General features: G+C 42.2%; 1 protein-coding gene across 53 annotated transcripts in view; it reads right to left on the bottom strand.

The window, feature by feature from the left end:
• ptprk (protein tyrosine phosphatase receptor type K) overlaps nucleotides 1-25,225 on the bottom strand; it is a 300,910-nt gene that overhangs the window by 80,921 nt on the left and 194,764 nt on the right. For 52 of the 53 annotated variants that reach the window (NM_001443271.1, NM_001443270.1, XM_087296977.1 and 49 more), the window contains 1 exon segment: nucleotides 3,682-3,984. In NM_001443271.1, coding sequence (NP_001430200.1) covers nucleotides 3,682-3,984 — 303 coding nt within the window. 53 annotated transcript variants of the gene reach the window in all.

A 25,225-nucleotide genomic window follows, 5' to 3' on the forward strand; every position in this document is an offset into this window, starting at 1 on the left:
AAACAAACAATAAACAAACAACCAGGGAAAAATAAATAAGCAAGCAAACAAAAGGCCAACAAACAATAAACAAACAGGCAAAAACATAAGTAAGCAAACAAACAAGCAAAAACAAACAAGCAAATAAAAATAAAGAAACAGGCAAAAAATAAATAAGCAAATAAACAATTAAACAAACAAGCAAAAACAAACAGGCAAAAAAAACAGGCAAAAAATATATAAGCAAGCCAACAAAAAGGCAAAAAAACAAATAAACAAACAGGCAAAAGTTAAATAAGCAAGCAAACAAAAAGGCAAAAAAACAACAACAAATAAAATAACAGGCAAAAAATAAGCAAACAAACAAACAATCAAAAACAAACAAGCAAATAAAAAATAAAGAAAGAAGCAAAAAATAAGCAAACAAACAAAACAAACAAGCAAATAAAAAAAATAAAGAAACAGGCAAAAAATAAATAAGCAAACACAAGCAAATCAAAAATTAAGAAACAGGCAAAAAATAAAAAGGCAAGCAAACAAATAAACAAACAAGCAAAAACAAACAAGCAAACAAACAATAAACAACCAGGGAAAAATAAATAAGCAAGCAAACAAAAAGGCAAACAAACAAATAAACAAACAGGCAAAAAAATAAGTAAGCAAACAAACAAGCAAAAACAACAAGCAAATAAAATAAAGAAACAGGCAAAAAATAAATAAGCAAGCAAACAAATAAACAAACAAGCAAAAACAAACAAGAAAACAAACAAACAATAAACAAACAGGCAAAAAATAAATAAGCAAGCCAACAAAAAGGCAAACAAAGAAATAAACAAACAGGCAAAAGTTACATAAGCAAGCGAACAAAATGGCAAACAAACAAATAAACAAACAGGCAAAAAATAAATAAGCAAGCAAACAAACAAACAAACAAACAATCAAGCAAGCAAAAAAAAAAAACTTTTCTTAGGCCATCAGGACATTTGTCACACACAGAATCATTGCCCACTGAACTTTGAGTCTGATGTGTATAAATTAATCCGCTGCAGAAAAAAAGCTTGCTACGGATTTGAACAACAACAACAACAACAACAACAACAACAACAACAACAACAACAACAACAACAAAATCAAAGTTTCTCCAAATAATCTTATGTCGTACAAATGCTTCAAAGGCAGCATGTAAATGTGGCGGACAGAATGTGAGCTCAAACTTATATTTGAATGTTTCTGTGTGTCTCTCTGTGTGTTTAAGAGTCTCAGCATCCCTAAACTTCTCTAATGGAGAGGCTTCAGCTTCAGTGACTGAAATGGCTTTTACTGGTCAAAGTATACAGTGACCTGCATCTCAGCTTTTTTATTTAAAAGAAAAGAAGGGCTCAATTTGTACCCTGCTGTGTATATTACAAGCGCGGGCCTGTTAAATAACTGTGGAGGATAAAGAGAGCCTTCAACAGCACACAAAAGAAGGAGGACACACACACACACACACACACACACATCGGCAGGACACCGACAACAACATGCTCACTTCAAAACACATTTGCATATGTGCAGATGAAAACATACACACATTCACTCACTCACGCATGTACGAACACACACACGCTTGTACAGATGTATTTTTGGGAAATTATAGCTGTAACAATGAAACACATACATACACACACACTCATTTGTACAGCTTTCGTTTTGGGGACTTATCATAGTTGTTATGATAAAACACACACACACACACCTACAGCGTGCCCTCCTTCAGCCCATAGAGCTGCTAATGGTGGTCTTTATTGTGCCGCACCACTGTTGGCATAGAGGTGGCTGTCAAACAAAGTTGTGTGAGCGGGGTGTGTGTTTGTGCGCGCATGTCCCAGATGTGTCACCAAATCACAGCAGTATCTCCACAGAATATAACCCACTTCTGACTGTCAGGTGTATGTGCGCTCGACGTATCCCTGCCTTTATCCTGAGCTGAATTATTCCTCTCACTCATCTGCTGAATAAAACACAAGTTATATTTATACATTCCTGACAGGGTTTGATCTGCTCCTCCACTCGCAGAATGAGGCTGGAGCTGTCAGTGTAATCATGTAAACACAGTAAATGGGCCAGAGCTGCTCTTCATCATCTGGATGTGCTGTATATCTGCGGAGGAGCACCGTTTTAGGGGAGATGCCAGATGTGTGTGGACACTGACTGATGGGGGACAACTCAAAACAAGCAAACAAACAAACAAACAAACAAACAAACAAACAAACAAACAAACAAACAAACAAACAAACAAACAAACAGGTAAACAAACAAACAAACAAACATCAAACAAACAAACAAGCAAAAAACAAGTAAACAAACAAAAAACAAACACACAAGCAAAAAACAAATAAGCAAACAGACAAACAAGCAAACAAATAAACAAAAACCAACAACGACCAAGCAAGTAAACAAGTAAAAACAATCAAAAAAGCATGCAAGCAAGCAAACAAACAATAAAGTAAGCAAACAAACAAGCAAAAAAACAAACAAACAAACATACAAACAAGCACACAAACAAGCACACAAACAAGCAAACAAATAACAAAGCAATTAAAAGCAAACAAACAAACAAATAAACAAGCAAGCAAAAAACAAGCAAACAAACTAACAAGCAGAAAACAAGCAAGCAAACAAAAAACAACAAACAAACAACAAGCAAACAAGCAAACAAACAAAAAAGCAAACATCTAAAAAAAACAAGCAAGCAAACTAAAGCAAACAAACAATCTGGCAAAAAGATAATCCAACAAACAAACAAACAAGCAAATAAACAAGCAAGCAAACAAGCAAAACAAAACAAAAAAATGAACTAAAAAGCAAGCAAACAAACAAATAAACAAAAAACAAACAATCAAGCAAGAAACACACAAGCAAACAAACAGGCAATCAAACAAACAAACAAATAAACAAAAAACAAACAGAAAAACTATCAATAAACAAACAATCAAGCAAACAAAAACAAACAAAAGCAAATAAAGCAAGCCAAAAACAAATAAAAAACAAACAAACAAACAAACAAACAAACATCTAAAAAGAAAAAAACAAGCAAGCACACTAAAGTAAACAAACAATCTGGCAAAAAGATAATCCAACAAACAAACAAACAAACAAGCATATAAAAGCAAACAAACACTTAGACAAACAAACAAGCAAACAAACGATGAAGCAAAAAAACAAACAAACACTTATTGAACGTGTAAAAAAAAAAAAGCAAATAACGCAGTTACTGTTTTTTTTTTTCCTGTTGTGGCCGATGTGTGTTCAGGGAAGGCGCGTGCATAGAGGTGACCTAGGTGGCCGCCTTGGGCAGCAGAATAGTGAGGGAAACCCCCGGTCTTTACTTTCATCCGCTATACCCACCCCCTCCCTCACGGTCCTAATTTCATCCGTGAACAGGTCACTTTCTTTTTCACTCTCGGGTTGCCGTATGCCCAGAGCAACAGTTCAGCTTCACCATGCTATCCTGCGTTTCCTCCAGAGTCTCATGCAGTTTCGGGTGTTTCATCTTTAATCTTTAAACTTTACCTGCAGTTCAGCAGAACTCCCTCATTCAGCAGATTTTTCCATTCATTCAGGATGTTTTAATGGAATTTGTTACCGCATGGCGAACAGAAAGAAAAACCTCTGCATTTCTAGACTCCTGTTAAAAACAAACATATATATATGTCGTACCGTCCTCCTGGGTCTGGATGAGGGTCTCATCGCTCTCCTTGCGCCCCTCTGGGTTGGTGAGGATCATCTTCAGGCTGACGTTGGTGTTAGGCGGCAGGTTTCCCACCACGTGTCGCGGGGCCTTGGGGTCCATCTCCAGGCAGTCGGCCTTGCTGTGGTTGGGGGTTTTGTGGTAGTGGTAGCAGATGGTGACGTTGAAGATGTGGCAGCGGGTGATGTTGTAGCCCAGAGACTCCCAGTCCACAGCGATGAAGCGCGCCTGCGTCTCCGCAATCTTCAGGCTCTTAGGGGTCCGCATGGGCTCTGAGGAAGCAGACCAGATACAGATTACGTTAGCAGAGACTACTCACACAGGTTGTGTGTGGTCTAGCGTGCTGTAATTAATGTTGGTGGTTCCTGCACATGTCTGTAATCATAGGGGAAAATAAAATATCTCCACCATAATCTATGCAAGAGTTATTGTATTCCAACTGATGAGAGGTGCTGTACAAGCCACAGGGAGCGATCATTGCTTATTTCACTATTCTTTTGTTTGATCAAACATAATTCACTGTGTTTGGAGCACGTCAGACATATAAAAGCATTACTTATGCACATCAGCTCAAAAACAGAGGAGAATGGCCCTGAAGCGCACAGCATAAGGTAAGAGATGACAGCTGTCTGTGCTATCTGGGGCTGCTTATTGATCATTAATGTATTGTTTTCACTTCTGCATTATGGAAACAGCACGATTCATTCAGCAACTGTTTGATATGTGAATATAATTCAGTAAAAAGAATGCTGGAACTGTATGAGCACCGGCAAGAGCTTTCATATGAGCTATAACTTGTACATGTGTCATATGAAAAATATGAAAATGAACCAATGTTCAACACCCAGCTCGGGTATCCAAAATACTGTGTGTTTAAGTGTAAATAACTTTTATACAGTAGAATAAAAACCACAGTGATGCATATGTGCATAAAATATAGATTCTACACTTTCAAACGAAACCTCTTACTGGGGTCTGGTGCAATGCTGGCCCTTTAAATCTTAAAGCCAAAGTCGATGATGTCTACAGGATTACAGTTCTGTTTCTGTATTTTTCTTTGGTTAGTTTAGTGGTTGGGGGTTTCGTTAGATCATTTTGTCATATTTATTTCTTTGTTTTGGCAACACTCCTGTTTTTCGTTTAATTCGGTTATTTAAAATTACAATCTAAATTCCTATATTCAATGTTTGATATGAGGCGAACGTGCCACCCACTGCGCCACTGCGCCGCCCCTCGCCATAACATGAAAGAAACAAAACATTGTCAGAAAGCTTCAGCAAACATCCTGATAAAGCATCATTTCAGCACATTTCTGAAAATGAGTTTGGTTTTAATGTGCTCCTGATAAACACTGCGGGGGAATCCTGCAAACACACACACACACACACACACACACTACACACAGCTTTTAGTTTGTGTTTGTCTTTCTGATGCACAAACTGAGAGAGGTTGAAGTGAAACGCTTGACGGCTCTGGTGAGAGAGAGCGCAAGTGTTCTGCAAGCAAATCAAGCACCTGCGGACCAGATAAAGACTCCTTCATACACACACACTTACGCACACACACTCATCCCTAAATTAGCCAATACATCAGTGTGAGAGAGGGTTTAAAATCATGCCATCCCATGATGCATCAGTCCGGCTCTCTGAGATGGCCTGTAATTACAGTAACAGAGTCAGTTGTGTGCGTCAAACTGTTCATCACTGCTCAAACACACATCCAGCATCATGCAACACACACAGACATGCACACACAAATGCGCGCAGACACACACACACACACATACACAAACGCACATACACACTCTCATGAACAAGTGCACACACACTCACATGAACAGACACTTGCACATGGACAAGCACACACACACACACACACACACACACACACACACGCTTGCACACAAAGACTTACAAATATATACTCTCTCTCACGCACAAGTGCACACGCACACACAAGTGGACACACACACATATGCGCACACACAAAATGCACGCATAAACACATAAAATCACTCACTCACTCACTCACTCACACACACACACACACACACACACACACAATAACATATTTGCATACATACAAACACACGCTCACATATGCACGCACACACAGACACACACAAACGCAAAAGATTGATGAAAGAGTTGTATGTTCAGCACACACTGACCCTCACTTTAACCTTTATTGGAACCTCTGCGCAAACATCAAGACACGCACACACACACACACACACACACACACACACACACACACACACACACACACACACACACACACACACACACACACACAGAATAACATCTGCTCTATCCTGCGCTCTAGAAAAGCCTTGAGCCCAGAGTCAGGCGGGGCTGAACTGGGGTCAGTGGAGATTGAATGAGAAAAGGCTGAAACACACACACACACACGTTCACATCAATGCTAAACACTTTTCCTGTGACAGTAACAAATCATCCTGCAGTCTGCGCTCCCTCTGTGCTTCGGACGTCGTCAGGTTCACTTTAGACCAGTGGATCACACAAAACAACAGAACCACTGAAGCAGACTCTAGAAGAATACATCTGTGCGTCTAGAGGCGTTGGCATTTAAAGAGATTAACTTAAAGGCCAATTCTGTCATTATCTACACACTCATAAGCCTCTTTCACACAGTGATGATGGTAAACATCCGGAAAATTACCGAAACGACTTTACCGATAATTTAAAAAAAACGCTGTTCACACAGGTCAGGACGTTACGGAATTTTTCCGTAAAAGACCTCTCACACTTCCAGTCCAAAATACAGACATCATCAACCTGAAATCGCTGTAAACGGCTGCGCTTGCATTTGTAAACACAGAAGGGTTCGGCCTTTTGTTGATGGTACATAATATGTGTGTGTGTGTTGGCGCTCAGCGGCTGCTTCACGTGCACACTCGTCAGAGCAGAGCTTGAAGATAAATAAACATAGATTTATCATAAGCATCTCATCAATAATTATTTACACAGTTGGCATTAAAAAGTAACAGAATAATCGTGGATGGCGGAGAGGTGTTGCGGATGAAGGACGAAAGTAAAGAGTGGGGGGTTGTCGTGGACGAATGTGAAGAGGGTTGGGGATTTACGGAAGAAAGTGAAAGTGAAGAGCGGACGGAGGAGGTGTTGTGGACGAAGGACGAAACTGAAGAGTGGGGGGTTGTCATGGACGAAAGTGAAGAGGGTTGGGGATTTACGGAAGAAAGTGAAAGTGAAGAGCTGATGGGGGAGGTGTCGTGGATGAAGGATGAAAGTGAAGAGTGGGGTTTTGTCGTGAACGAAAGTGAAGAAGGTTTGGGAGCGGCGGAAGAAAGTGAAAGTGAAGAGAGGACAGGGAGGTGTCGTGGACGAAAGTGAAGAGTGGGAGGTTGTCGTGGACGAAAGTGAAGAGGGTTGGGGAGTCGCGGAAGAAAGTGAAAGTAAAGAGCGGACGGGGGGGGTTGTCGTGGACGAAGGACGAATCTGAAGAGTGGGGGGTTTTCGTGGATGAAAGTGAAGAGGGTTAGGAAGTCACAGAAGAAGGTGAAAGTGAAGAGCGGACAGCGGGAGGTGTCATTGACGAGGACGAAAGTGAAGAGTGGGGGGTTGTCGCCGACGAAAGTGAACAGGGTTGGGGAGTCGCGTAAGAAATTGAAAGTGAAAAGTGGACGGGGAAGGTCTCGTGGATGAAGGATGAAAGGAAAGAGTGGGGGGTTGTCGTGGATGAAAGTAAAGAGTGTTGGGGAGTCGCGGAAGAAAGTAAAAGTGAATAGCGGACGGGAAGGTGTCGTGGACGAAGGAAGAAACTGAAGAGTGAGGGGTTGTCGCGGATGAAAGTAAAGAGGGTTGGGGAGTCGCGGAGGAAAGTGAAGAGGGTTGGTGGAATCGCGGAAGAAATTGAAAGTGAATAGCGGACGGGGGAGGTGGGCGGTTGAGGAGGGGAATCAGTAAAATCAGGTGCCTGACCAGATTTCAGAGGTGCCGTATCCGGTGTTTTCCGGTACAAATTAAGGCCTTGTAGCTGTATATAATCAAAGTAAGATATATGATCAAATAATGTGATTTTCTACAAATGAGGCACGAGCGCATATTGTTTTACATCATATTAACACAACCAAGCGTTAAATAGACACTCTGGACCACTACTTTAGGAAAAAACTCATCTAGAAAATGCTTCTCGAATTGAATCATTCTTTGATATTTGGACTAAAACGAGACAAGTAAGAAGCTCATGTTTTTGCAGTGGTGTAGCCAGGGTGAGATGATCAGCAGTGTGGTGGAATCAGATAATAACAGTGCAGAAGTGTATTGTTGAAGTGCTGCATTTGTTAGGAAAGCTTTGATGGATGTGGATGTGATGAATTTGGAAAAGCAATTTCTCTGCGAGGGTTTTACAGTCCAGCAGCTGCTGCTACTCAAAGGTCTGGAAATTCATTTGGGTTTGTTTTGTGTTGCGTGTTTGGCATGTGAGCGGTCAGACGGAGACATCTCCTGGAGGTTTTAATCTGGAGCGCTGACCCCGCAGGATGACAGAACGCCGGTCAGGACGGAGCTGGATGAGGTCAGACACCACAGAAGAAGAGGCGGACACACACACTGAACTCTCCCTTCTCGACAACACACATCTAATAATGCTCTGTCCAGCGCTCTTTCAACTCACGAAAACATTGAATCACGGAGAGAGAGAGAGAGAGAGAGTTGGAGACTCCACGCCAGGGCAGACTGAACTCAGATCAGGTCAGTCATCATTAGAGAGTTTGTGCGTTTGATGAACTGCTAATGATAGGGCTAGGGGTTGGTTCCAGAAAGAATTGATTCCTTGATTCAGTGTTCTTGAGAATCGAGAGGTAGAACAGATTCCATAAGAGAAATCACAGCAAATAGAGCGATGAATCAATTACCTAAATCAAGTCCACTGACTCCAGAACTAGGAATCAGGATTGATTCCAAAACTTGATGATCATTTGATGAACTCTGCTGAATCACAGGTAAAAACACTGCTAATGGTAGAGCTGGGAGTCAATTCCTAAAAGAATCAATTCATTGATTCTGTGTCTTTGAGAATCAAGAGGTAGAACTGATTCCATAAGAGAAATCGCAGCAAGGAATCGATTCTCTGAATCAAGTCAATTGATCCAGAACTAGGAATCAGGACCAATTCTAAATCTTGATGATCATTTGATGAACTCTGCTGAATCACAGGTAAAACCTTGCTAATGATAGGCAATTCTAAAATGAATCAGTTAATTGATTCAGTGTCCTTGAGGATCAAGAGTTCGACTGATTACTTAAGAGAAATCACTACAACTAAAGCGATGAATTAATTTTCTGAATCGACTCCAGGACTACAGTAGGAATCAGGATTTATTCCAAAACTTTTTGATCATTTGATGAACTCTGTAAATCACAGGTAAAAACACTGTTAATGATAGAGCTGGCAGTCGATTTCTAAAAAGCCAATTGATTCTGTGTCTTTAAAAAACAAGAGGTAGAACGGATTCCATTAGAGAAATCGCAGCAAATACAGCGATGAATCAATTATCTAAATCAAGTGCACTGACTCCAGAACTAGAAATCAGGATTGATTCCAAAACTTGATGATCATTTTATGAACTCTACTGAATCACAGGTCAAAACACTGCTAATGATAGAGCTGGGAGTCGATTTCTAAAAGAATCAATTAATTGATTCTGTGTCTTTGAGAATCGAGAGGTAGAACTGATTCCATAAGAGCAATCGCAGCAACTACGGTGAGTAACCAATTCTTTGAATCAAGTCAATTGATTATAGAACTTGATGATAATTTGATGAGCTCTGCTGAATCACACGTAAAAACACAGCTAATGATAGGCCTGGGAGTCGATTCCTAAAAGAATCAGTTCATTGATTCTGTGTCCTTGAGAATCAAGAGGTAGAACTGATTCCATAAGAGAAAAATCACAACAGCTACAGCAAGGAATCAATTCACTAAATCAAGTCCATTGACCCAAAACTAGGAATCAGGATCAATTCCAAAACGTGATGATCATTTGATGAACTTTGTGAATCACAGGTAAAAACACTGCTAATGATAGAGCTGTGAGTCGATTCCTAAAAGAATCAATTCACTGATTCTGTGTCTTTGAGAATCAAGAGGTAGAACTGATTCCATAACAAAAATGGAAACAACTATGGTGATGAATCAAATCTCTAAATCAACTCAATTGATCCAGAACTTGATCATTTAATGAGCTCTGATTCACAGGCAAAACCACGGCTAATGATAGAGCTGGATGTTGATTCCAAAACGAATTGATTCATTGAGAATCGAGAGGTAGAATTGATTCCATAAGAGAAATCGACTTCTTAGTTCTTAGTTTAAATTCTGCTCTGCGAATACTGATCAGAAGTGACCTGCAAATGCTGATCAGACACACGTCTGTGAGCAGATTCAGTGAATTCAATAAATAGGTCAAAATAAGTACATCCATGGTTCGCTTACAGCATTGCATAATTTCAATACAGAATCAATTCTGGGATTCCAGAGGTGTTGAGAATTGAGAGTCGATTCCAAAGTTCAGAATCGATTCTGTAAGAAGAAGCAACTCATTATAAAAGAACTAATACATAAAATATTTTGGAAAAATAAAAACATAAAAAATCATGAGGAACACATTAAATAATGTTTGTTGTGTTGTCTGCAATGAAATACAAGTCAAAGTAAATTTAGAAATCAATACTTGATTATTTGCGTTTTCAATATTGTGCCTGATTTAGGGTTGTAAAAAGATCATTTTTATTAATAATAAATTAAATAGACTTAATTTGTTCCCCTTAAGCTATATATTTTTTCGATTGTTTACAGAACAATCCACCATTGACCAATGACCTGCCTAATTAACACAATTAAGAAAAAAATTTCAATTTTTTTCTCTATGAATTTTGCCTTCGACTGTATTGTCGTCTATTCCTACAAATATAAACGTCATTAAATATAAACTAAACATATTAATGTCTCGCTAATTTGATTTATGGAGGGTGAGAGTGATTCTCAGAGCTCCCATGTTCAGTTTACCACACGACTGAGGTCAAAGTGTACACAGAGCTGCGCTGAGGAACTGTGTGTGTGTGTGTGTGTGTGTGTGTTTTCAGGAGCAGGTCCGGTGTGGACGTGGCTCAGATTTGATCACAGAGTGGCTGATCAATAAAGCTTTATTACAGAGGAGTAATGCTTTAATCTGGCAACTTAATGCAGCTCTCCACTCGCATCGATCCCACTCACACAGACAGACAGCAAGAGGGCGGCCGGAAAAATGTTATCAGTGTGTGTGTGTGTGTGTGTGTGTGGTTCTGAGTTTGATGGGCCGTGCCAAATCAGAGCAATTCATTGCTGTTGGCCAGCAGGTTTTATTGCTTGCTTGACATTTAAACTGATGGAGGATGTCAGGGATCTTCAGCTCGCCACTTAAACTGCGCTTTATCTCCACACACTGATCACCACTCACGCCTGGGAAATGCACGCACACACATGCGGCAAACACACTTCTCTTACTTGAAGTTTTTGTCCTGTTTGTAGTCCAAATATCTAAAAAGTCTTAAATCGAGAAGCATTTTGTAGATATGCACAAAATATTGTCTCGTTTTCAGATATCCGTCAAAATGAAGCGGGTTTCTCCATAAAACAAGCCAACTAAAAGTAAAACTTAAGAAAGCGTACACTTTAGACTGTTTGAAAGTGAGGTGTATTTATAGTCCTCATGAGCTTCAGCTGGGTGTTTGTAATCAGAGGTGATCTGGAACTGGTGTGTGCGTGAAGTGCATGATGGGATATGTAGTCCGGTTCAGTGGCAGACGTGATGTGTAGAGTGCCCTCTAGTGTGTCTGGTGGGCACTCAACTTGGTGACTGTGACAAGAGCAAGGGCATCCATTACAATAACACATGTTACCGTTTCCCATGAGGCACTGCTCTGGGTCTGCAGGTGGAGCAGATGCACACCCACTCACATAGACAAACACACACTCACATAGACAAACACACACTCACATAGACAAACACACACTCACATAGACAAACACACACTCACATAGACAAACACACACTCACATAGACAAACACACACTTCAGGCTCTTCAGTCTTCAGTGTGTAAACGGAGATCATGAGCAGACTTCAGAACTGTATTCGCACACACACACACACCTTACACTTCGCACCCTTACTGAAAAAAAAAAACAGCTTAAACCAGCCTAGCTGGTCAACCAGGCTGGTTTGAAAAGGGGTTTTGGCCACTTCCAGGCTGGTTTCCAGCCATTTTCAGCCTGGTCTTAGCTGGTCAGGCTGGAAAATGACCAGCTGAAACCAGTTAAAACCACCTTGACCAGCCTAGTTTAAGCTGGACATAGCTGGTTTTGGCTGGGATTCCAGCCTGGCTAGGCTGGTCTAGCTGGTTTTAGCTGGTCATCTCCCAGCCTGACCAGCTAAGACCAGGCTGGAAATGGCTGGAAACCAGCCAGGAAGTAGCCAAAACCCCTCTTAAACCAGCCTGATTGACCAGCTAAAACCAGCCTAGGCTGGTTTAAGCTGTCTTGTTTTTCAGTAGGGGTGCGAAGTGTATGGTGTGTGTGTGCGAATTAGGCTTGGGCGGTATTACGGTATTATGGTATACCGCGGGATCTAAAAATAGCAACGGTGTGAGTTTCAATACCGTTATACCGTCATAAAATATTAAATATCCTTTATTTAATGCCTACAAAAACGTATGTGTGGTTGTCATCACGGGACAGTGTGGAGGAGAGAGAGAGAAAGAGGGAGAGGGAGGGGGAGAGAGGGAGAGGGAGGGGGAGGGGGAGAGAGGGACAGGGAGAAGTGACGTGACGAGTCGCGCTCCAAAGTGTCCTGCAGTTTGGCAGTTTCGACTGAACAGAAGTGAGACTTGGTTAATATGAACGAGAGGTCCGCATTAGAGCTGAAGACCTTTGCCCGAACCAGGCGAGACCCGATAAAATCCAAATCCCTGCATTAAAATCCATCCCTGCAAAGGTGAAGCAAATGATGACGAAGTAGTAAAAAAAAGCGAATTTTGACGGCGGTCAAGCCAGTCACTAGTTCAGAAGGAGCGGTTATTCCAGCCGCAGGTATTTCGCGGTCGCTCATACACTGCGTATTACGGTAGAGCCCTAAACCGCAAGCTGACAGGTAAAATGACGAGGCCACTCGCTACCCTGAAACTGCTATCATGGAAAATTAAATTGATGTTCCTGACTAGTAGCAGATGAACAAACAATGCTACCCAAAACTTGCAAAATAAGCCGGATCAGAACTCTGCATCTCGACCTGTAGCCGCAGGAAAGGGTGTTCAGCTGCTGGACGCACCATGAGTGAGAGACTGCGCTAAAGCCAGTGGATTTAATAATGTTCCTCCACAAACACACGTAGCCTAATCTTGGTGAGTACAGGGTTTAAAATTATAAATAAATATTAATTAAACCATATAATCATAATTTAGACAGAGTATACAGGCTAATAGTGGCATTATTCTTTTAATATTCAGTTTACCGCCGCCCTAATGCCAGATTGTGAAGAGAAATGGAGAAACAATTCTTGCACAGCCTTTAACTAAATTTCGTTATTGCCAAAATACCCGTCATCATTTAGAGTTTATTTTAATTTGATTTGTTAAGCAAGATTTCTTTTCTTAATTGTGTTAGCCAATTTAAAGGCAAAGTGTTAGAGTGCTGAGATGTTACGATGTTTCACAGGACTTATTTTATTTGTTCCAACTTCCAAGTGGCCTATAGTCTACGTTTGTTACGAATAAATGATGTTAAAACATATAAATGACTAATTCTTGAAAAAAATGCATTAGAGCTGTGTGCATGAGCACATTTGAATAATGTCGGGCTGTAAACGGATTAGGGCTTACTAAAGCTGTCAATCAAAATGTACCTGTCGGTCTCGGGACCTATCGGGTATAATTTTTATGGCCCGATTACAGCTCTCTGCATTCCCGCGGGAGCCGGCCAGATTTCTTACGGTGTGGGAGTAAATTTCTGAATAAATCGCGGGAGAGATGTGTGTGTAAGAGAGAGAGAGAGTGAGAGAGGGGTGTCTCTCTCTCTCTCTCTCTCTCTCTCTCTCTCTCTCTCTCGGGCTCAAGCCAACAGTTTGGTGACGCTGTCTGAGCCTTACGTCATAATTTTTTTTATTACGCCGGTAATACCGGATACCGGGGTAAAATATGGAGGCGGTTTGACGGTATCAAAATTTGGACACCGCCCAAGCCTAGTGCGAATGCAGTTCTGAAGTCTGCTCATGATCTCCGTTTACACACTGAAGACTCTTTCTCTAGAGACGAACAAGGCGCTCAAATCCCACTGCCCGACTGATGGCCCGTGCGACCGCTCATCATCCCACAATACACTGCTTTCCTACCACACAAAGCCCCTCTTCCCATAACTCCATTACTGCACTCGTCCAGCACAGTGTAATCGTGGTGAAGATCCAATAGCGGTTAGCTTTAATTATGCTTTTACACCAGCGGTGAGAGTCCCCGCAGGGAAGAGGAGAGATCTGTGACGATCATAAATCTACAGACGATCAATACTGCAGGCTGACGATGCTGCGTACATTAGCTGAGAAACACACACACATACTCGCACATCATCTTCAGCAGCTCAAACACTCTAATGGACGGCTGCTTCTCACTCAGGGCTGTTTATGCTAATGAGGGAGAGATGGTCACTAGTGGGCGGGGCTTTCCTCCTCTCTGATGACACGTGCAGCGGGAGAATGTCAAAGTGTGTCAGCAGACTGTTTGGATCAACTCTGATTATAAAAGTAGAATTAATTCGTGTTTACCATTAGATGCTGGATATATTTACACACTGCTGACACACAACTGTGTTTACACCCTTTATAAAGGTGATTTCTGCATAATAGGTGTCCTTTAAGTTATATGGATTTTGAAAAATACTAGTATTAAATAGTAAATAAGGCAATACTCTGCTGAACATGGCATAAGGGATGACAAAACAGACCGAGTATAAACAAGAGCAGCATCTAGGCATTAACATGTCCACTTATGGAGTGTTTAAAGGCCTAATAAAACCCCTGTTCTGCCTGAATCAGTGTGTTGTGTTGTCTGTGGTGTGTGTGTGTGTGTGTTCCTCCATCTGTCTGTCTCTGGTCTGCAGGACTATTAGAGTGTGAAGAGCTGGATTACTTTAAGCTTTTTCCATCATCATATGTTTTCTACTGTCAGGCCTCAAATCTCCCTCCCGCCGAGACGCTCAGAGGGCTCTTATGTGTTGCTAGGCAACCAGGCACAGACCATAATCTTTGTTTTCACAAATAAGCAAGGGTAAGAGTGAGATTATGAGTGTGTGTGTGTGTGTGTCTCCTCTGCCACCTGTAAGAGCCAGCAGAAAGTCACTGTATTTCCCATGATATCTTTCCACTGGGGAAAGTCTCATTTCTTTTAGTTTGGCTGGACGAGAATTTAAATTAATTAAGAATAATTGGGCACACACGGCGGATCAGTGGTTAGCACTATCACCTCACAGCAAAAAGGTCACTGGTTCGAGTCCGGCTTGGTCAGTTGGCATTTCTCTGTGGAGTTTGCATGTTCTCCCCATGTGGGTTTCCACAAGGTGCTCCGGTTTTCCCCACAAGTCCAAACACATGCGCTGTAGGTGAAGTGGATAAAGTGTGTGTGTGTACGTGTTTTTGTGACATATCAGGACACAAATCTGTATAATGACATGTGTATGACACGGGTAATACTAAAAGGAGGTGAAATATGAGGACATTGGTGACGTCCTCATTTCTAAAATGCGTATAAATCACGCAGGATGAGTTTAATCAGAGAGTAAAGCTGCACACAGTCTCCTGTGATGGTTGGGTTTAGGGGTCGGGTGAGGGCAATACAATATACGGTTTGGACAGTATTAAATGAATGGAAACCTGTGTAATGTCAGTACAGGTGAATTGGGTAGGCTAAATTGTCCGTAGTGTATGAGTGTGTGTGTGTGTGAATGTGTGTGTGCATGTTTCCCAGGGATGGGTTGTGGCTGGAAGCTGCGTAAAAACTTGCTGGATAAGTTGGCGGTTCATTCCGCTGTGGCGACCCCGGACTAAGCCGACAAGAAAATGAATGAATGAGCTGCTGCATTGATACAACAAGAGGAACAGAGGACCCAGGATAACCAACCATCAAACATCCGTCCCGCAGCAGGTCGCGGACTTCTTCGGCGGTCAGAGAAACTGTGCAGCGTAAGGACGGTAGGCCTTGTGATGAATTCCTATAGTATACTGTATTAGGTCTTGTGACGTTAACTACTTGTTAGTACTAAAATCTTTGAAAGACTGCTAAATTAGCTTGTTAAGGTTGGTTTTAGGTTTGATATTCGCCAGACATTAATGCACGCAATTTTAGGGATCATCTGGGAATTACATCGACGATATTTCAATTTTGGGAGATATTTTGGGTTACATTTTAATTTTCAATGTTTATTTGATTTATTTAAAATTGGTAGGATTTACAAGGCGAGGCAGTGGCGCAGTAGGTAGTGCTGTCGCCTCACAGCAATAAGGTCGCTGGTTCGAACCTCGGCTCAGTTGGCGTTTCTGTGTGGAGTTTGCATGTTCTCCCTGCCTTCGCGTGGGTTTCCTCCGGGTGCTCCGGTTTCCCCCACAGTCCAAACACATGCGGTACAGGTGAATTGGGTAGGCTAAATTGTCCGTAGTGTATGAGTGTGTGTGAGTGTGTGTGTGGATGTTTACCCAGAGATGGGTTGTGGCTGGAAGGGCATCCGCTGCATAAAAACTTGCGGGGTAAGTTGGCCGTTCATTCCGCTGTGGCGACCCCGGATTAATAAAGGAACTAAGCCGACAAGAAAATGAATGAATGAATGGTAGGATTTACCTTCCATAAAAATGAAGGGAGTTTTTCCTGAAAACAAGCTAATAATCTGCTAATGGTCCAATTAAAACAATCTACTTTGAAAGTGAGTGGTAGACATCTTGAACGACCCCACTGACAGATTATTTGACTTGTTTTAAAGTCTTGCGTGACAGTCTGAAATGAAACAGAAAGCAGTGTTTAAAGTCTTCCTGTGTTCCTGCATCTGCGCGTCCCTCTGGAGGGTTGTGTAGCGCTGCAGTTGTGTAACGTGTGTGTGTGTTCAGCGGTATGGAGGACGCTACAGCAGCCGCTTAATTGAATATTTTGATGTGCTGATCGTTAAAGGGGGGGCTGTGAGATTGCCCCGTTGCTTTATGGGTAATTGATATGATGCTGCTGTGACACGCTCACTGTTTCATTTCCCCCTTGGGAATGGTGTGAATTAGTTTTTCCTTTTTTCCCTCTTCTCGTTTCTCTCCATCTATTCCCCGGGGGAGAGACAGAGGAAGGCGACGCACACAGGCGCACGCTGGTGTTTTTCTGATCATCTTTTCTCCCCCTCCCTCAGACACTCATGTCCACCGCCACTGAACAACAGATTTATTAGCGCCTGTCAGACCGGGATAAAAGGTGAAGCATAATCAAGTGCGGGATGCACTGGGGCCTCTGTGTGTGTGTGTGTGTGTATACGAGTGTGTGTCTGTGTGGTGTGCATGTATAGTGCATCCGGAAGGTATTGATAGCTTCACTTTTTATACATTTGTTTATGTTACAGCCTTATTCCAAAATGGATTAAATTGATTTATTTCCTCAACATTCTTCACACAATCCCCCATAATGACATAAAATAAATAAATAAATAAAGAGTTTTTGAAATTGTTGCAAATTTATAACAAATAAAAAAAGCTGAAAAATCAGATGTACATCAGTGTTCACAGGCTTTGCTCAATACTTTGTTGATGCACCTTTGCCAGCGATTACAGCCTCAAGTCTTCTTAAATATAATGCCACATGCTTGGCACACCTGTGTTTGGGAATTTCTGCCCGTTCCTCTTTGCAGCACCTCTCAAGCTCTATCAGGTTGGATGGGAAGCAACGGTATACAGCCATTTCAGATCTCTCCAGAGATGTACAATAGGATTTAGGTCTGGGCTCTGGCTGGGCCACTCAAGAACATTCATCAAGTTGTTGTGAAGCCGCTCCATTGATATGTTGGTGGTGTGCTTTGGGTCATTGTCCTGCTGGAAGATGAAGCGTCGGGTGCTCCGGTTTCCCCCACAGTCCAAACACATGCCGTACAGGTGAATAGAGTAGGCTAAATTGTCCGAGTGTATGAGTGTGAATAAGTGTGTATGGATGTTTCCCAGAGATCGGTTGCGGCATCTGCTGCGTAAAGCCTGATTTATACTTCTGCGTCAGGATACCGGCGTAACCCACGGCGCATACAACGCGCGTAGCTGTGCATTTATACTTCTGCTGCTGTCTCTGTTGGTCTGCATTAACACTTCCGAAACGCTAGTTGGCAGTGAGGTGTAAATGTTCCTCTGTGTCGAGTTTCTTCTCTGCTTTATTGCTTTTCCTGAACACTTCCGGGATGTACAAGTGGCTCAAACGCGCTCATTTTGAGGCAGGAACCGGCGGACGTGCAACAACTTTAACTATGAGGTAAACACAAAACAAAACTTTCCATCCGAAGCTCCTTCATGGGACTCCACACTTGTAAACAATCGCTTGCGCCATTCGCGCGGCTCTCTGTCCCGCCCAGACTCGTCAGCGCTACCAAGCCAACCAATCACAGAGCTTACGCTACGCGTCATTGCGACGTGTAGTTGCAATTTTTGAGAGGTGCACGTCAGTGACGGCCACGGCGAAGGGCTATGCGTCAGCGCCGTAGCATACGCCGGCGTTTGACGCAGAAGCATAAATCAGCCTTAAAACATGTGCTGGATAAGTTGGGGGTTCATTCCGCTGTGGCGACCCCAGATTAATAAAAGGTATTAAGCTGATTTACAATATTTCTCTTCATCTATGCTAAGCTGCTTAGACGCAATCTACATTGTAAAAAGATGACTTAAACTGAATGCGCCGCTTCGCTCTATTTGCATACTCTTGCCTCCACGTCTACATTTGTGCACACAATTCAGTCCTGTAGTGTAAATCAGTGTACAGTGGACTGACTCCAGGTCAGACGCAGCCCATTGATCAGAAAAGGCACATGTTCTGCATCTGTGGCGGTCAGTAAAGAGTGTGCAGGAGCGGCGACTGAACTCCCGGAGTGTGTGCAGTAGATTAGCTTTCCTCTGATGGGCTAATATTTGCTTCTTTCCCCATGCCATGTTTTATTCATGGCGTTCAGAAGCGGGGGGTGTTCTGTAATATACTGGGATTTTATTGTGCGGGGAGATTGAAAATGTCGAATTCAGATTGAGCATGTGGAAATAGGATGTGGTTTATGTGTTCTTTTGCCTGAGGAAGGCCGGTGTAGAAGCGGTGACAGATGAAAGGCCAGTAAAAGGTAAAGCGCGCCGCGTACCTGCACTCCAGCGGCATGTTCATCCTATTGGCTGTTTTGAAATTCAAATGAAGACTGCTGAAGACCTGATAAGCACACACACCTTAACCACCACACACACGCACAGGATTATGGGCAATAAGGGCAGGGAATAAATATCATTATATGTGCACGAACCCACCTCGGCATGCTGTGAGGAAAACACAGACGGAGACATGAGGAGGGCTCCACCAGAATAACAAATTATCTTCACGTCGCTCTTTACATACAATCAAAGTGGATCGTGAACAGCAAAACGTAGCACTTCAATGCTGTGTTCACACCAGACATGGAACACGCGGATGAATCGCGATATTCCCGCTTGAATAGACACGTGAAAGTTTACTCACTTCATTCGCACATCAAATCCGCTTCATTCGCTCGCCAAATTCACTTCAGAATAGACGGGGATTCACATGATGGGCAGGGCTTCTGTCTGCCCGGTGACTCTAGCTTCATTGCTAAATGGCTTACATGGATTTTCTTGAGAAAATAACTGTGTTTATGTGCTTTAAGAAGGCTGAAAAACATCGCTGATTTGTTTAGAGTCATGTCTGAGTCCACTAGATCCTTTCAGAGGTGCACCAGCTCTGTGAGATTATAAGCTCTTCCAGAAACGTAGCCTGGCTGATGGAGGCTTTCAGCGGTGCTTCTGACCGAGCTGAGCCCAGTTTGATGAACTGTTGTTGGTGTGTGCAGGAGGATTTTCCCCCAGGACACCAACAATGGGCGCTACGTCATAATTACACCCCCACAAGAGCAAGCTCCTGTGTGGTTAACGGGGCGCAACTTTTAGCTGAAGTTCAGATTTTCGAGCGGTTTGCACGTTAAGCGCATCAAACACACAAAACACTCAATTTGTGCCATAGCATGTCTATTTGCGTCTTTGCATTGACTTAAAATGTCTCTGTCGTTTACATATAATACACTTTAGGTAACGGTTTCTCTTTCTGTTTTTTTTTTTTCAATTGTTAAACTTCAAACTTGTTCCAGTCTTTAAACACACTTCTGCAAACTGGATAAACAACACAACCAAAACTTACAAAATTAAATGATTAATAAAGGTGCTGTCTGCAGGCTTTTGGCTCTTCTAAATGATAGAAATACCATAATATGTTTTCAGATATTTCAGAAACATGCTCAGTGAACATTCTTGTTTATCTGAAAAACAATGCTGAAGTCAGATATTCTGCCTTGATGTTGTGAGTTACGTGCTGAGACACCTGTCTTTGTCTCTTTAACCCGCCCAATGGCAGTTTAGCCAATTTTATTTCAGCACCCCGGTTTACCTTGGTGGAAAACAGCGTATTTCATTCATTCAGTATGGAAGACTCTAAAAGTGCGTGTCTGTGACCAAAAATGTGACTTCTGGTAGACAATAAACAGCCTCCGAAATGAGACGCAGATTCAGAGTTCCACATGAGGTGGTCATTATTTATCAAACGATATAAATATTATGAGTGTAAAAATTAGGTGAGCAGGTTGCATTGAACCTCGTGTCCTAACAACACGCTACCTGACGGGATTTGCAGTGATGAGCAATTTGACTGTTTGCACCAGACGAAACATGACGGAAATGTAAATACAGCCATTCAGAAGCACAGAACAGTGCACTCACTGCACTCCAGCGATATGGTAAGGTTTATAATCTAATGAATACATATTAAACCTCTTTAACATGATTAAATGTAGATGCTGAATCACTGATATGTGTTGATTTGTCACAGTTCTAGAGTTCAATTTTAAACGGTTTATTTTATTTTCAAGATCTGAGGTGAAATATCTGCTGCTGCTTTCAGTAGTATGGCAATAAATGTCCTGTCAAACTCAAATTATTAGTATTGAACACTGAAGCACATGAGGTGTACCTGAGCTGATCATTGTCAGTTTTCTGCTGTTCAGCTGTGAGAAACAGAAGCCGTTTCTAATACATCAATGTCAGGTGTTGGTTAGGACAAACACCTCTTTTAATATGGAAAATATTCCTTCTGTCACATGGCGTTGCTTTTATTTAGTACACAACTTAAATCACCCTTTGCTGGTGTGGTGAATCTGGAAACCTGCTCTTGCATGCGTTTAGAACCAGGAGTGCAATACCTAGTTCAACCACTGGGTGTCAAACGTACATACTGCACCTTTAAATACTAAATTAGATTGATAAATGTTTGAGTTCACTAGAATGATGAGTGTTGACCAAATGCGGCTCCAGTATTAGTCATATTACTAGTACTAAAATCAAGATTATATGTCGAAAGAATCAGCTCTTTTGATTAACATTGTTGATTTACAAAGCCCCGCCCATGCTGAAACCTCATTAGACCAAAGTAGCACTAGTTATGAATATTAAACACTGACAAGGAGAGAATGATTGTAGAGTTTTAAGAATCTAAAATGGTGTGACAAATTCATTATATGATCTAAAAACAAACTAAATCTGACCGGTCATCAAAACAGAGAACTTTCTGATCGACTGGCTGTGATTTTGCAGCATTTTCACTGTCAACGTGAAAACTGGAAAGCAAAAACAACCTCATTGCTGAAACATCAGTGTTTGGCTTTGTTTTCGTTTTCTGCGGGGAAAATTTGCCGGCTGCAGATATCGCAGCACAGCTCCATTAGCCCCACACTTTCATTCAGAATAAATGGCTTAGCCGAGCGTGTTCCTATGACAACTCTTTTTCTCCCCATATGAAGCCATTAAAAGACCTATAAACACCTACAAAATGTTAAGAGTGGAGAAAATGATCTGAATGCCGAAAAGACACAAGCACCATTAACATTAATACCCAGCGCCAGCAACGCGTGGCAACAAAATGCAGCGTGTGGCAGGAGAGGAAGTCATTTCCATTTAAATAACGTTCTCTGGACATAAACTGATAATCTCCAGGCTTTATGATGTTTGTCTGCGAGATCTGCCGACCTGCGCTCTTTCATGAGATAGGCTGAGACTCCGAATATTGAGTAAATACACAAACAGGGCCCGCGCTCCTACTGTAAAATAGCAAGCCGAGGCGCAGAGCAGAAACTAGGAGCGCTTCACACGAGCTCATCTAATGAGAGAAACAAATGAGTATGTGAGAAACACCGCGGTTTATTGGCCACACACACACTCAAGGTACCTGATCGATGTCTTTCAAGACCTAATCAATGGTCTTAAACCACAGGCTAATGGGCTTAATGACCTCTTAAAATCTGCTATGGATTCAGCGATAAAATTAAGGTTATTAGAGTTGCTTTAAGGGACTCTTCAAGAGGCGGAATCATTAGCGGACAAAGCGCCGCACACAGCGAGTCCTGAGGTGGAGAACGTGGAGAATGTAGCGGACACGGTTCAAACGGTCAGGCTCATTTAGCTGAGCGCTTGCACAAACACACTTCATTAAGATTGATGGACAGAATAAAGTGTGCATGTAACAGAACAAACTCTTGCCTCAGAAACAAGCAATGACTTCTCTCGGGGTGGGGGGGGGGGGGGGGGGTGGTGTGCTGGAGGGCCATTAATGGCTTGTGTATCCACTGAGCAGTACTGGTAAGTACTGGTAAGATTCCATTTCCATCAGCTCCAGATGCGCTTAAACATCCCTGCTGAAAAATCCAGCTTAAACCAGCTTAGGCTGGTTGGCTGGTTTTAGCTGGTCGACCAGGCTGGTTTTAGAGGGGTTTTGGCTACTTCTAGGCTGGTTTCCAGCCATTTAGGGAGATGACCAGCTAAAACCAGCTTGATCAGCCTAGCCAAGCTAGGAGTCCAGCCAAAACCAGATATATCCAGCTTAAACCAGGCTGGTCAAGCTGGTTTTAGCTGGATTTGGCTGGTCATTTTCCAGCCTGACCAGCTAAGACCAGGCTGGGAATGGCTGGAAACCAGCCTGGAAATGGCCAAAACCCCTCTAAAACCAGGTTGGTCAACCAGCTAAAGCCAGCCAACCAGCCTAGGCTGGTTTAAGCTGGATTTTTCAGCAAGAATGGACAAGCACAAATCCTTTCACACTCGGTTTACACCGGTATTGATTGTTGTTCATTTGTTATCAGACCAAAATGCATTATTAAGCAGGTGCAAACTGATCCTAAACAGATAAAAAAGCAAAACATCTTGTCTTGTTTCAGAAATAATAGATGAAAATGAAGTGCGCTTTCCCTTAAACAAGCCTTGGAAGATTATTTTGCTCAGCCCATTGGCAGATTATTTTTTCTAGTTTTAAGGAGAAATTCACTTCATTTTGACATATTATTTACGAAAAAAAGACAATATATTGATTTACAATAATCATCTTATACTAGGAGCATGACAGAAAGTCATCGTTTGCAGTGTGGAGGAGAGAGAGAGCATCAGGCATGCAGCACGAGCCGTGTTTATTGTACTTACCCAGAAGGCTTCCACCTTGACGGACGATGACAATTAGCGATTAGATTCATCCAATCTCACGTTCTGCCACATAGGCAGAAAAAAACGGGAAGCCGATGTTTCCTGAAATGGCCGATGTTCATTTGTGATGTGGCTTAATTGAAAATTGGCCTGCTAAATCGAGCATGGCGTGCACGTGGGCCTTCGGAGAGCCTGCGTTCAGCACAATCAGCACTATAAGCACACACTCATTTACTTCATGATAATTACAGCACCTTTTCTCTCTCACGCTGCCGCACAATCTTACGCCTAAACACCACGGTCAAAGTCAAACAGTACAAAACGTACAGCACTGATGAGCAAACACACACACACAACAACCAAAAACTCATGGTGTACCTCAGGGTTCAGTGCTGGGGCCTCTGTTGTTCTCTATCTGCATCGTGATAGATTGTATGGCTTGTTTCATATGCAAACAAGTATCTGCATCTGAAAAGGTGTGAACCAAATGGCCTACATGAACTCAAGAGTTGTGATCCAACCAAAGCAGTTGGGTAATCTCCAGCGGGTCACATCTTTCGTTATAAAGTAATGTTTTACAGACAGTATTTTGGATTAAGGCCCCGTTTACACTAGTGCGTTTTAGTTTGAAAACGCATAAGTTTTGCTACGGTTATGCCATCCGTCCACACTACACCAGAGTTTTTGAGTGCCAAAAACGGAGCGTTTTGAAAACGCTGGAGAGGCTGTTTTCATTCTGCAACGCTGCTGCTCCGTCTCAGTGTGGATGGGGGTAAACTGAGACATCTGAAAACGGAGGCGGGGCTGCTGAGATTCGCTACCTGATTGGGGCTTTTGTGTCATTGCGTAACCTTCCCTTATTCGTCAAGCCCCTATCACATGACTATAACACATGGCTTTAACGCTACCGGTAGACAGCAGACCAGCCTTCACTGTAAACAACAACATGGGCACAGAAATGGGAGCGTTGTTTGCACTATTGTCTGTTTTAGGCGCCATTGTATTTCATATTATTCATTTGTTACGTTTAGTAACGTCTCAACCTCGTCGTCTGTTCACAAAAACACCTCTCTTGCTTTCTTTGCCATCGCGTTTAATGTTCAACCGGCGTTTGTTGACTCACAATAACCAAATGCCGAGCGAGACACATGCTTTCTGTTTATACTAGAACGCGCATGCCCAGAGTGCGTGAATGGTCATGTGATATACGTTTTTGGTGGACGCTAGTTGAAACGCTCATGTGGACGTGGATCGTTTTTGCTAAAACGCACTAGTGTAAACAGGGCGTAAGTTACTTGAAGACCGAAGAAACCCCTTGTCTCAGCAGGGTGTTTTCACACCTCTAGTTTACAGAAGAGTCGGGAAAGTGGGTGTCGGTGAAGGAACATTCTTTCTCATGAATGAATGCAGCACACTCAGAGACGTCACAATGTACTCTCGCCAGTATAAACAGCCCCTCTCCACGCTGGAAAACTTGCAGGGATCTAATCGCCTTGACGCAGTTTCAAACCAAAAGAACAAATTTGCTGGGAATAATGCAAAAACAACCAAATTTTCTCTTTTTTTGTAAAATATATGTGTCACGATAGTGTTTACAGCAGCGTGAGACACATATATGACTGTCAACGGCTCAAAAAAATGTAGCTTGATGTTTAGTGACCCTTGATAATCTAATTCAAATGAATTGGCGAGCTGGTGAGGCAGTGGCACAGTAGGTAGTGCT

This window comes from Danio rerio, chromosome 20 (assembly GCF_052040795.2).
Source record: "Danio rerio strain M-AB ecotype USA chromosome 20, GRCz13ab, whole genome shotgun sequence".
Classification (NCBI taxonomy): domain Eukaryota; kingdom Metazoa; phylum Chordata; class Actinopteri; order Cypriniformes; family Danionidae; genus Danio; species Danio rerio.